Here is a 13,564-nt window from a genome sequence, read left to right on the forward strand (position 1 = left end):
TTTGTGGTTGAAAATGAGTTGTGATCTGCTAGAGGCCTTTTGATCCCTCTACATTTTCTCAGTGGATGGAAGGATGGGAATCTGTAAAGAGAAGAACTCTTTTGTCACCGGTCCTGGATATCTGACTGGTCTACAGGCTTCCAGAGAACCAATGTGGTGGTGAATGAAGATCCCAGAGTCTCACTCTAGTACTCTGAAGACCTCTCCCTGCTCCTAATTCTGAGAATGCTGGGGATCGTAGGGCAGAAACGTACCCTTGAGGCCATCTTATCCAACTTCCTCATTTTAAAGAGGAGGGCCTTGAGGTCCAAGAGCTTAAGTGACTTAACCCAAGGTCACATGGATCACACAGTGACAGAGGCATATTTTGAACCTAGGTCATCTGAGTCCAAATCCATTGATCTTTACATCATACCACAAGTGGCCACAGGGTATAGTGGAAAGATCAGGCTTTGATTTCAGTCCCATCTCTGTCACTTAGTGTTGGTGTGGCCTTGGAAGAAGTTGCTTGACCTATCAGGGCCTGGGTTTCTTCCTCTCTAAAATGAGGGAATTGTACTAGATGGCCTGCATGGCCGTTGGACTCTAAGGGGGAAAACTGTGGCACAGGTCATGCATGCATTTGGTGACTGCTAGGGGACCACAGCTCAACCTTCCCTTCTTGCTCTACACCTTCCCCACCCGAGGCCTACTCAGCTACTGCTGACCCTGCTGATTGGCTCTGGAATCACCCCTTGGGCAAAGGCCTTAGCATTATTCTTCTGGTGCAGTCCACCTTCAACCATCCCTTTGTCTACTGCCTTTTGTGCTATGTGCCCTCCGGAGACCTGTGCCTGGACCCACTTGCATTCTCTTCCCATCTGCTGTCATTGGAAGCCAGACTCTGACAGTGACCAAGAGCGTCACGGCTCAAGAGGATTCACTGGGTCTCCATCGGAGCTCTCCGCCTATTTTTTCCCTACCGCAAAGAAAGACTCTCCTAAACTACCTTTGGATATCCCCCTACCCCTCTTCCCATCTGTCTCAACAGATTAAAGGTGCTGTTTATTACAAAAACAGTGCTCAGCATCAGGGTCTGTCTGGGTGGGCTGCTGTAGAAAGATTTTTCCTGATGAGAGCAAAGTGTTGGCTTAAGCCAAAACAACCAGACAATGGAAATAGACCTTGGAGCTCCAGAGCAAACGGCTTCCAGAATCCTGTTCACTTCTGCCTCCCCTGCGTCCCTGCTGTTTTCCTCACTATTTCTCGTGTCTTCTATATGTCACCTATCATGTTCAGCATTTTGTAAGTATCACTTTTCGTCTCTCCATTTCTTTCCCTATAAATGTCAGGTCTCCATCTCTTGTTTGGGCAACTAGGAAGCTCAGTGGCTAGAAAGCTGGGCCTGGAGTCAGGAGGAGCTGAATTCAAATCCAGCCTCAGACACTTACTAGCTATGTGATCCTGGGCGAATCACTTAACCTCTGCCTTGGTGTTTCATCTATAAAATGGGACTCACAATAGCACCCACCTCTCAAGGGCGTCAGATGAGATATTATTGGATAGTAAGCGCTGTGTAATTGTGAGCTATTCTTATGGTCACTGTCAGCTTGCTTGCATTGTTCCTGTTTCCTCTTCGCCTTAAGTTCCCATAGATTTCATCTCATCGGTTCCTCCCAGTTTATTCCCTAGGATGGAGCTGGGGCTAGCGAAGAGAGGATCAGAGCTTGAGTACTTGTTACCATGGGGGCGGGGGGCGGGGCTTCCTTGTTCAGCTGATCCACATATACCCTGTCCTCTAACACCTGTTACCCCCCCCTGCTTTTTAGGTTCTGTTTTATTTTTTGCCTTCCTAGTTGCTATGCCATCTATTTAGTTTTATTCAGTTAGTAGCAGCTTTGGCAAGGAGACACAAGACCTTATTGCACATTTCCTGTATAGATGTAATTACCCCTTTTTGGAATTGGGATGTATATGACGTGGTTTCCGTCTTTAGCTTATAAGGTTCTAGGAGTGAGAAATAATTTCTTCTACTTTTCGTGTAATTCCCCATAGCTGGTTGTTCAGTAAGCATGAATCACTACAAATATGTGAATGGAAAGTTTTATAAATGAACGTATATAACTAGGTCTAAACAGTTAAGCACATAAATACCTGAGACTACCAAGATATAGAATACCTGTCAATGACATGTTCTTTACATAAGTTTCATAGTGTAGTGTTATAATTGCAGAATGTTTGTAAACAGGTTTGGTTTCCAAAACAAAAGTAAAGTTACAAAACATGTACACCTTTCCTTTTAATATAAAAACATACTCATTCTCTGTCATTACACCAGTTTGTCAATTTGTAATAAAATGATTAATGATTTTTAGTTTTTTTAAATAGAGTCTGAATGTTTAGTCCCTAACAAACAATATTTCGTAAGATAGATAATTGTCTCTTAGATATTTAAAATTATTTGCGGTTTCCTAGACAGCATTGTCTCCTTTAATAATAAGTTACATCCGCCTACTTGGAAATCCTGTGAATATCCTTGATTCAGGATTGTGACAATTTGCTAACCTTAGAAAACTGAACATTGAATTTAGCAGTAATATTAGTTTTATTTGAAACTTTTGAGTGTTGAGAAAAGTTTAGCATCAGTATTTGGATTTTTGAGATGTTAGTTTAAATTGGTTTCACTTTTGCTTTATTATTAATACTTTGGCATGGTTTTTTTTTTCTTTTTTGAGGGGAAAGTTTGTTTCCTAAAACTATTTACTACCTTATTAATGCTTTCCAGGAACCTGATTCTGATGTACCAGTATCTCAGGTAAAGATTTTTGATAGTTGCAAGATAGTTGGATAGTTGGAAGACCACCTTATTGCCATTTCTAGACATAGCTGTAGTTTAGATCATGTGCTGTTTGTCTACATATAGTGTTTTGATATTGGCTAATTCAGAGGTTCCCAAACTTATTTGGCCTACTGCCCCCTTTAAAAAATTACTTAGCATCCCCTTGGAAATCTACTTTCTTTAACCCCTTAACATTTGTTTTTTTTAAAAAATTTGCATCATTTCAAAAATATATTGCTACCTTTTTAATGCTTTCCAGGAACCTGATTCTGATGTACCAGTGTCTCAGGTAAAGGCTTTTGATGGTTGCAAGCCTTCTTAGTTGGAGACACCTTACTGCTATTTTCTAGATGTAGTTGTAGTTTAGATCATGCGCTGCTTATCTAAATGTAGTGTTTTGATATTAGCTAAACTTCTGAAACATTCTTTATACTTCTAAGTAAAGAACAAAGTTGAAAAATTGTGCATATGGGTACCATTGGATAGTTGATATAATCTAGATTTTGAGATCTGAAACTTGGGGGGAAAATCACTTAAAGGCCATTCAAAAGAATAAAAAAGAGGCAAATGGAATAGAGAGGCCAAAATTGGTGCCACCATGGTGAGTAAGATGGCAAGGATACCAAGGGACCTGCTTCAGGAAGGATGGGTGGGTGGATGGGGAGCTATTCTGAACAACATGGCCAATTCAGGCTGAGAAAGAAGGAAGCACCATTGTTTGTATCACTGCTGAGCCAAAGCTGGACTGGTCAGTGAAGCTCCTAAATTAGGTGGTCACTAGTGAATTGGGCGATAATGAAGGTTGTCATCAACTAGAGCACAAGTGTTGTCAAGTGTTTCTTCTGAGAGAATCTGTTCATAGTCATCAGGTGAGTGAACTTTTTGAACCCTTTACAGCCTGTGTGTTTTTAACCTATCTTTAAGGTATTCTGTGAAGGCACTTCTTGTGCATAATGATCTTTCTTAGGGCTATGAAACAGAGTAAAATGAAGCATTTTATCTTAGACAGGTAACAGATGTATTTTCTGACTGTCTATAAAATTTGACTGATGTTTATCAATGGATGGGACAAAAACAGTGCATTAGTATTTTTGGACCCTATGTGTAAAAGTTATTTAAGAAGGCTCTACTTTATAAATGACATAAGCATTTCATTTGTAAGTGTTCAATACAGATTTTAATACAGTCTTCATAAAGGCCTTTTATACTTAAAAACTTTACCCACAAGTTATAGTTGTGATAGAAACAAGCAATAAGTAGAATTTTAAAGTTTAAGATCTTGAAAACTTCACAAAGATTTGTCTGTGAAGACGCTATGTGGTAATACTCTTTGTTCTGTTATGATACATCCAAACTTATTAGCCACTGGGTAGTGACATAAGAAAATAAATGGAACAAAATTAAATCTGTTTTCTTCATTTTGCTGTGAATTTAATAAATGTTGAATTGTTAGTCATACTTTTAGGGTTTCTTTTCTCTGCACTTTTTAAAAAAATAAAACAGCTTCAAAGGAAATGATGATTTGCAGTCCAACTTGACTATCCTGGATATGCCTTGAAGTATCTTTAGAACTGTTCAAAGAATTTGAAGTTTAAACTTTGAAGCAGAATGTTGAATGTTAGCTATCTGCATCTTAGCTAAATCACAACCCTATATTCTGTCAAATAGTTGGTCAAACAAAATTGTTTTACTTTACTCAGGGAATACTTGGAGTGAGTAACCTAGAAGGGAGTGCAAGAGATTTTTTTTAAAGTGCTTTATCTTCTCAAATTCAGTATAATCCTCTTGAACTTGTCAGTGCCGAGGAAACACAAGTGTGTGCAAAAGTTTTTCTAGTGTAACACACGAAGAAGCATCTGTCAAAGGAATTTTAAAAATCTGGCCTAAAATTGCCACATATTCTTATGCCCATGTCCTATTTAAAATGTTTTATCATTGGTTTATGTGTAAGATGTCATTTAAGAAAAACATTCACCCTGTGTACACCATATACCAAATATGTGTCCCCCTTTTCTATGAGGTTTACATTTTAAAGAAATATGGCAATTATGATTTTGAGCCATTTTATTTTAAGTATATGCTTTGTTTAAAAAATGTATTTATTACCATGAGTCAGAATCTTATTACCATGAAAGATAAAAACAAATGAGTCAGTATTTTTCTGGTATTTCATTAGTAGATTATTAATTACAGCATTGCTAGTCAACGTGGTATACTAAAGAACCAATAAGTAGGTGAATGTGATGGGATCCTGTTTTTTAGGCAAGTAATTGATATGGTGACTATTCATTTAAATGGAAAAAAAACTACTACACTTTTCCCTCTCCCCCTCAAAAGAAAGTTATTCTCATTACTTACATACAATGTCAGGTGACTGTATTCCTGTGTAACCATATCCACAAGATTTCATAGAACCAGTACTAATAACTGCATTTGCATATTATTTCAGAGGTTAAAGATGATGTTATCATTTGGTATATTTTATTAAATGCAAGATTATTTTGGACCGTTTATGTTCATGCTTCTTTGCAGCGGATACATCTGTTTTTGATCATGACCATACTTGAACCTCTTTGTGTTTTCTCAAAGACTGGAATACAAGGGCATTAGAAGCTATGCAATAGTATCTGGCTTGTCTTCAACATTGAAACTGGCATACAAGGATATTAGAAGCTATGAAACAATATTTGGTTTGTCGCCAGCATAAAATGCTGTAATTTTTTAAAGCCAAGAATCAGTCTTCCCATCTGCTATTTTGATTAAAATCCCGAGAACTGTTACCATTGCCATGAGCAATTCTTTGAATGCAAGCTGATGTTTAATCAAGCAATGACATGTTATTTTCAAGGTCATTTTTGGTTAGGATGGAAGCAAAGCAAGTATTTTCTTTTTCTAAAGCACTAGTAAAAATGTAAAGGATTGAATATTGTTGTTTTACTAGATTTTATTATAGTTCTCTAAGCTTCTGAAATGAGAAATACAATTTTTGCTTTTCAGGAATAAGACTTTGTAGCAGGAATAATAATGAAATCAAAACTAAAATATATCTATGCACATTACAAGAAAGCCCCCAGTGAATTCTTGATTATTTATGCTATTGGAGAAAAGTGGTGGTGTGAATAATTTAAAAATAATTTCTGTTGTTCGTGGTATGTATTATTCAATTTTAGGGGCAGGGGGACTGGTTTGTAGATTTCCCTGCTTGAATTATATTTGGATTATTGGATTAGGACAAGGGTAGAATGTTTTTAATCCTGTGAGCAAAAAGCTGATAGCAGCGGTAGGAGGTTACTTGACGATGAGGGCAGGGTAAAGTCAGATTGGAATTAAAACTTTCCAGGAGCTGTCTTCTGGGTGTGCCACAGAGTGGGGTCAGAGGAGGAGGCGGCGCATCTGTTGTTTAGTGGAAAGAGAACTGAATGGCTTTTAACCATTCATTAACTGTTACTTTGGGAAGTTACTTCTCAGAGCTTCCATTTCCTCATCTGTAAAATGCACTAAGTACTTCACAGGGTTGTTCTAAGGATCTGGTGAGATAACTTAGGATGGGCAGAGGTCACTAGCTCCTGTGTAAATTGAATGCAGTCTGTGAAGACTTTGGACTGCATTGGCAGTCTTAACAAGTATAGATCACAACGTATATCTTCTGATAACCCCTAAGTTGGTATTAAGTTATGGTTGTTAAAAAGAAACAAAAACCATCACCTGTTGACTAATGATTTGCTCTCTTAGCCTCTCTAAATTTAGCAAAGCTGGTCTTTGGTCAAGCCCCTATGAGAAGCTTTTCTTTCTTAGTAGAGAACCAGAGCCTGCCCTTAGCAGTCAGAGTCCTCAAGAGGCAGGCTCTTCTTTACCCTGTTATGAAACATCACAATACTCAGACACAAAGGCCCTGGGAAAAACAGCTTTAGAGGTAAAAAGAAATAGTTGGTTGTTTAATCTAAAAAATGTCCAGCTTTTGAATCAGTTGTACCCAACATTCAAAATAAAGGGGTAAAGATATTCTCCAGGTTATAATCTTTGTCATTTTTCCTATTTTAAAATTCTACTGTTTGGATTCCAAAACAACTAACATTGTTCTGATTAATTGGGAAAAACAGTGCCCCAAAGAAGAGAAAGCTCTGGAGGCTGTCCTGAAGTGTTGCACGTAATACATATCCCAATTAATTTGCTTTCAGATTTTTCTACTTTAAAATTTTCCCTCTTTTAACTACATAAAGAAGAAAATTTGCCTTATGACTTTTAAGTAGTTATTGGTCGGTCTGTTAATTACCGGGGCATTGCCCCATTTACTGTGTCTGTGACCAAGAATGACCTTGATTTTTTTGTATTTTCTATTTCTAGTTCTATTTTGTATTTTGATATATAATTATCACCAGGTCTTTTACATCTGTGTATAAACCTACATAAGAAATCTAAACATAAGGAGTTGTTAATCTTGAAAATTTTTTCAGTGGCTAGGTTTTATAAGCTCTTCTAGCTTTCCAGTGCCATTTAAGGTACAAGTTTTTGTTTTTATCTATGATTTTTAGGCAGCTTGGATTTTAAAAACACGAGCACTGACTGAAATGGTATACGTAGACGAAATTGATGTAGATCAAGAAGGAATTGCAGAGATGGTCCTGGATGAAAATGCAATCGCTCAAGTTGCTCGTAAGTACCTGGAAGGATTTTAGGACTCAGTCTAATGCCCTCATTTTACAAATAATGAAGCCAATATTCAGAAAGGGAAATTAAGTTCCCTGGTGTGTTCAGTGCTACAATGAGGCAGAGCCAGAATCTGAACCCATCTCTTTGGACTCTCAGGCTAGAGTTCTGTCAATTCTGTCAAACAGCCTTCCCTCTGTGCCTAATAGTATGTGTTGTGAAGCAGAATATTATCGCAAATGAATCTTTACTATGCCTGAGTCCAGACAAGTGTACTTTCCACATAATACAAGAAGATCATTCTGCATTTCAGATATGAAGTAGATGATAAATATAGCATAGGCTTCCTGAGGATAGGGACTGGTTTTTTGTTTGTTTGGGTCTGGCATATAGTTGCCACTTAATATTCGGTGATTGAATTCATTCCCTACCAGAGTATAATTTAACATTTTGTTAATGTCACATTTAAAAAATTAAATTTAATACTATGTAATTATACTTCCCTAGGGAGTTTGAATTATTAAAACAAATTGAACTATGATATATAATAACCATTTTACAGTTTCTCAATTATTGAACAACAATATCACATCACATCTTTTCTGCCAGAAGCTTGTATCTTAAAAACGAATGCATTTTGATCCAGCAATACCACTTCTAGGTCTGTATCCCGAAGAGATCATAAAAATATTTATAGCAGATCTTTTTGTATTGGCCAAGAATTGGAAATTGAGGGGATACCCATCAGTTGGGGAATGGCTGAACAAGTTGTGGTACATGGGTGTAATTGAATACTATTGTGCTATAAGAAATGATGAGCAGGAAGACTTCAGAAAATCCTGGAAAGACCTACATGAACTGATGAACTGATGCTGAGTGAAATAAGCAGAACCAGGAGAACACTGTACACAGTAACAAAACATTGTGCAATGACCAACTTTGATAGACTTAGCTCTTCTCAGCAATGCAAGGATCTAAGACAATTCCAAAAGACTCATGATGGAAAATGCTGTCCATATCCAGAGGAAGAATTGTGGAGTCTGTATGCAGATCGAAGCATACTATTTTTTCTTTTTTTTTAATATTTCTCCTTTCTTGTGGTTTTCCCCTTTGATTCTAATTCTTTTTTACAACATGACTAATGTGGAAATATGTTTAATATGATTGTTAATGTATAACCTATATCAGATTGCATGCTGTTTTGGAAGGGAGGGAGGAAGAGAAAATTTAGAACTCAAAATCTTATAGAAGGGAATGTTGAAAACTAAAAATAAATTATATGTGTATTTTAAATGAATGCATTAGAAAATATTTAGATTTTCAAGTTCTAAAATTCTTCTCTTATCTGTTAGGGCCTGGGACATCTCTGAAACTCCCTGGAGCCAATCAGATAGGAGGGCCTAGTCCAGCTGTTAGGTACATCTTTTATTTTTCGCTACCCTCAGATATCTTTCTCAAAATTACATTTTTATATTTTCCTTGCTCTGACAATTTGCTATACTTACAGGCCAATAACACAAGCTGGAAGACCCATTACAGGTTTTGTCCGGCCTGGCACGCAGAGTGGAAGGCCTGGCACTATGGAACAGGCTATTAGAACACCCAGAACTGCATATACTGCTCACCCTATTAGTAGCTCTTCTGGAAGATATGTCAGGATGGGAACGGTAAATAACTCTGCCTTTACCACAATGCCATATAACAAAAGTGTCTTTTTTGTAATGTGATTAATTTTACCTTTGTGAACTTGTTGGATTTCTGAAGGTGATTCTTGCTTACTTATTCTGCCTTTAAAATGTTTACCTCAATTATATTTGGTTGTATTTTTACAAAGTAAAGGCTTCAGATTTCTTATCTCAAAATTGCTTTTCTCCATAGGCATCAATGCTTACAAATCCTGATGGGCCTTTTATAAATTTATCTAGATTGAATTTAACCAAATATGCTCAAAAACCAAAATTTGCAAAGGTATGTGAATTTTTTGTGTCATCCTTTCTAAATCTCACTGTTATGAATTTAGTATAAAACTAACCGTTACTGCATTGCATTTTAAAAATAATTATTTTGACTACAGATGATCTGGGGTGATTACAAATGGTTACAAGCACCCATAGAGCTCTGGGTCTTATCCACTTATTCATTACTCAGTTCCTTTTAAATAAAGACTCTTAGCTTCTGGAGAGAAAGACGTTTTCTTTATTTTCCCTCTTTTTCTCAGAATTTCTTTGACTTTCTTTGTCTGATTCTCTCAAAGAAACATTATGTGCATAGTATAATCTGAGATTGGCTTTTGGATCCTAGGACAGATTTATAACCTAAACTCCCACGGCAGTTTATTATTACATTCTTTCTCAGAAATACAACCCTTAGTCTAAATATATATTTATGGGTTGTTTAAAAAAACAAACCCTAGCCTCTCACAATACCCAGTCCTTAAGGGTCTTTATGACGTTTAAGACAAGTTGTTCTCAGAGTGTCACAAATTGATCTTATTACCAAAGAACCAAGGTACAAAGGACTTAGCTATGAAGACTGGGCCTGCAGCATATTTATGTATGTAAATACATGTAGAATCAGATTTTTCCAATTTACTTAGAATTGAAAAAACAAAATATAGAAAACCCATGCAAATTGGTACATGTATAAATGATATTATTCTAATCTAAATATATATTTTAAATACCTCAAAAACATGTTTGCATAAATTTGTGGATATCAAACCCTATTATTCAAGTTCTCTGAGTTGGGAGAATTTTCCCAAATATTACATGAATTCAGAAACCTCTAGTGGCTTGCCCTAAAGAATAATACATTGAACCCCTGATTAGGGGACAAAAGAATGAAGAATCAACCTGATCACTAGATATTTTCTTTAATTAGAGTGGTCCTTGGTTTTTTTTTTTTCTCAGACAAGTCTAGGAAAATTTGAATCAAGGTTGGGGAATGGGAAGGAGGAATAAAGGAATCAAAAATGGTCCTGCCTATATATATGGAGATTACTAAAATAAGTTCATAAGTCATAGGAATAAAACAGTTCTTTTCCCTCATAGTAATTTACCCTCTGCTATTGCCTACAGGAGATGCCTGTCTTCCAATTACTAGCCCCTCTCTTTCAAGACAGTAATATTTATATCATATGCTGCTACTATGAGTTAGGATTGGAACTTCCCGAAATTAGAAAGTATTTTTCATGAAGTCCTGACTTCCTCTTCTATTAGCAGTCAGATGGACCTATAAGTTGGCAAGCTCTTAAGAAAGTATGTGTGCATTAGTAATTAGGACCAAAGTAATAGCACTATCAATTTTTTCCTCCTGTATATTGTTACAGTGCTGAAAATAACCAACACATTAAGCTCTCTGGACTGTATTTTATATTATTAATATCTAGTCAAACCCATTTATAGAGAACCGTTTTCCTTATGTAGTGCATAACGAGAGGCAGCATGCCATAGTGGATTTAGCGTCAGTCTCTTGAACAGGGGAGTGGTGTGCTTTGGGACTATCACTTTGGAAATTGTGTCATAGATGGGTTGGAGTAGGGAGAGACGCAGAGGAGGGAGATCAAGTAGTAGGCTATTGCAGTAGGCTAGAAGGGTGAGTTAGAAGTGACGAGGGCCTGCACCAGAGTGGTGATTTGGGAGTGGAGAGAAGGGGACATTCAAGAGGGGCTGAAGAGGAGAAATCAACAAGTTGTGCTTGGCAATTGGACACTCTGGGTAAGGGAAAGGGTGGAATTGAGTATGACTTAGGTGGTGAACCTGGGGATTTGGAAGGATGCTATCACCCTTAATAGAAATAGGGAAGTTAGGAAGATTACTGGAAAAAATTGTTTTAAGAAAAATAACCCAAACATTTATAACTTTTTTCTATAACAAAAAGCTTTAGAGTTGATCTAGAGATAACTCAGGAGCCTAGAACACTTATCTCCTAGTAATAGATTAAAACCTTGTTCCCCTTGTTGGCTGGTGTCAGTTGACCAAACTCTGTGGAAGTGAGCTCATTTCTCTTAGAATTTAGCATGAGCTGAGCACAATAGCCAGTTGAATACTATTTGGGACAAAACCGAGTCGGCACCTGCCCAAATGAATTCAAACTCAAATCAGAGCAGTGTCAGAGGCTAGTAGAAAGGAACTGAGTTCATTTCAGTTACTTTGAACATGAAATTGGTGTAATTTTCCTTGAATTCTTCATTTAAATATTATATTAGTCATCTTTGTCTAGGTAGAATCATTGAGACTTGGCTTGCTTTTGTATCTTTACAGGAAGTAGAATATTACAGAAAACCATCATATGAAGGAATGGGTCCCTCACTTCTTTGAGGCATTTAGTTAAACTAGCTACTGATGTATTGACTCAGCAGCTGCATTTAATGAAGGCAAGCTTTCAGTGAAACCGTTTGCCTCAGGTCAGATCCATGGCAACTCCTCTCTATGCTAATAAGTTGGGAGTGAAATTTTGGAATAATTTATTAATAGCATTCTCCGGCAGATAGTTCCACAACTGAACTATAAAATCTTCAGCCATCCCTATTTTCCGTGAAGAACTACTTTTAATGACTTCTTAAGGTATTCTGAACATATAGTTCATGGCAACTAATATTGATTCCTGTTGCATTTTAGACAAATATTATCTAATTTAGATATATTCCTAAGAGATAAAAACCTGTACTAGGTTGGTTTTTTTTTTTAAAGAAATGCTTTTGTGTTTCTTGGCTGTCAGTGCAAAAACTTTACAGAAGCAATAAATTTAATTAAAATATTAAAAAGTAATGTTATGGTCAACAGTCAACCAGTTTCGCAATGAAGTCATGCTTGATTTTTTTCCTTCCCTCTCCTCACCTCATCCAGCCAGTTGCCCAGTCTTATCAGTCTACCCCTAAAACATCTCTCCAATCCATTCCCTTCCCCCCACCCCCGCCCCGGCTACTACATGGCTACTACCCTGGTTCAGGCACTTATATCCTCTCTCCTGAACTACTGAAATAGCCACTTCATCGGTCTTTCCCTTCTTAATTCCTTCTTCCAGTTGCCCAAATAGTTGTTGTAAAGCAAAAGTCACTCTATTCAATATTCTTCACTTGTTCCTTGTTACCTCTAGTAAAAGGAGAAGCACACACCTTGGGTCTGTGAACTTTAAAAAAAAATTTATAACTATATTTCGGTATTACTGGTTTCCTTTGCAATCCTATGTGTTTTAGGTATTTAAAAACACCATTCTGAGGTGGGGTCCATAGGCTTTGCTAGAATGTCAAAGAAAAGTTAAGAAGTCCTGACTAGAAAAATAAAATTCCTTAGCTTGGCCCTGCACATCCTGCTTCCGGCTTCCCTTGCTAAACATTTCATATTACCTGTCTTCAACCATAGACACTGCTACATTCTAGCCAAAGTAGCTTCCTTTGTCAAACTCTCCATTTGGTCTCTTGCCCTTAGGCCTTTGCACAAAGCTATTCAACATACTTGGCATTCATTCCCTTTTCACCTCTGCCTCTCAGAATCCTCTGCTTCCTCTAAGACTGCTCATGTCCTGCTTCCCCTGGAAAACCTTTCCTAACTCATCTAGTTGCAAATAGCAAACACTTGGTCAATGTTTGTTGAACTAAGTTAAACATTTATTCAGACTGGATGGGAAGTTGGGGTTCATTGATTACTCTGGGTTACAGTTATTAAATGTCATACATACATGGAGCATTGAGTTTCAAAGAATACAATAAAATATATCAATCAATCAAAAAGCATTTATTAAATGCTTACTTGGTGCCAGGTGCTGTGTAAGGCTCTGGGGATACAAATAAATAAAAATACAATAGAACATAAAATAATGTCAGTATGTAGTTTTCTAAGTCATTATATACTAGTAGGGATCCTTATGAAAGGTTTAGTGGCCCCATTTCTATTTGTTTGACACCACTGTAGCGATGTCTCTTGCTCCTGAAAGTTTAGAACATAGGGGGAAAATTTACTCAACTGACCTTTATTGTTTGGATTTGGAGTATATTCAAGTTAAGTATACAATATAAATATTTAGCCATGTGTGACTGTGAAAGAGGAGAAATTTCTACAAATACCAGGCTATGTTGTTATTTTGGTTCGGGTCATGTGT

At 36.9% G+C, this 13,564-nt stretch overlaps 1 protein-coding gene across 1 annotated transcript in view; it reads left to right on the forward strand.

Moving 5' to 3' along the window:
- Positions 1–13,564, forward strand: part of TTC8 (tetratricopeptide repeat domain 8) — a 53,837-nt gene that overhangs the window by 12,576 nt on the left and 27,697 nt on the right. The window contains exons 2-5 of the mRNA XM_036735513.1: positions 7,351–7,471; positions 8,818–8,881; positions 8,973–9,132; positions 9,344–9,433. Coding sequence (XP_036591408.1) covers positions 7,351–7,471; positions 8,818–8,881; positions 8,973–9,132; positions 9,344–9,433 — 435 coding nt within the window. The remainder of the gene's footprint in view (positions 1–7,350; positions 7,472–8,817; positions 8,882–8,972; positions 9,133–9,343; positions 9,434–13,564) is intronic.

Source organism: Trichosurus vulpecula, chromosome 8 (genome assembly GCF_011100635.1).
Source record: "Trichosurus vulpecula isolate mTriVul1 chromosome 8, mTriVul1.pri, whole genome shotgun sequence".
NCBI classification, from domain to species: domain Eukaryota; kingdom Metazoa; phylum Chordata; class Mammalia; order Diprotodontia; family Phalangeridae; genus Trichosurus; species Trichosurus vulpecula.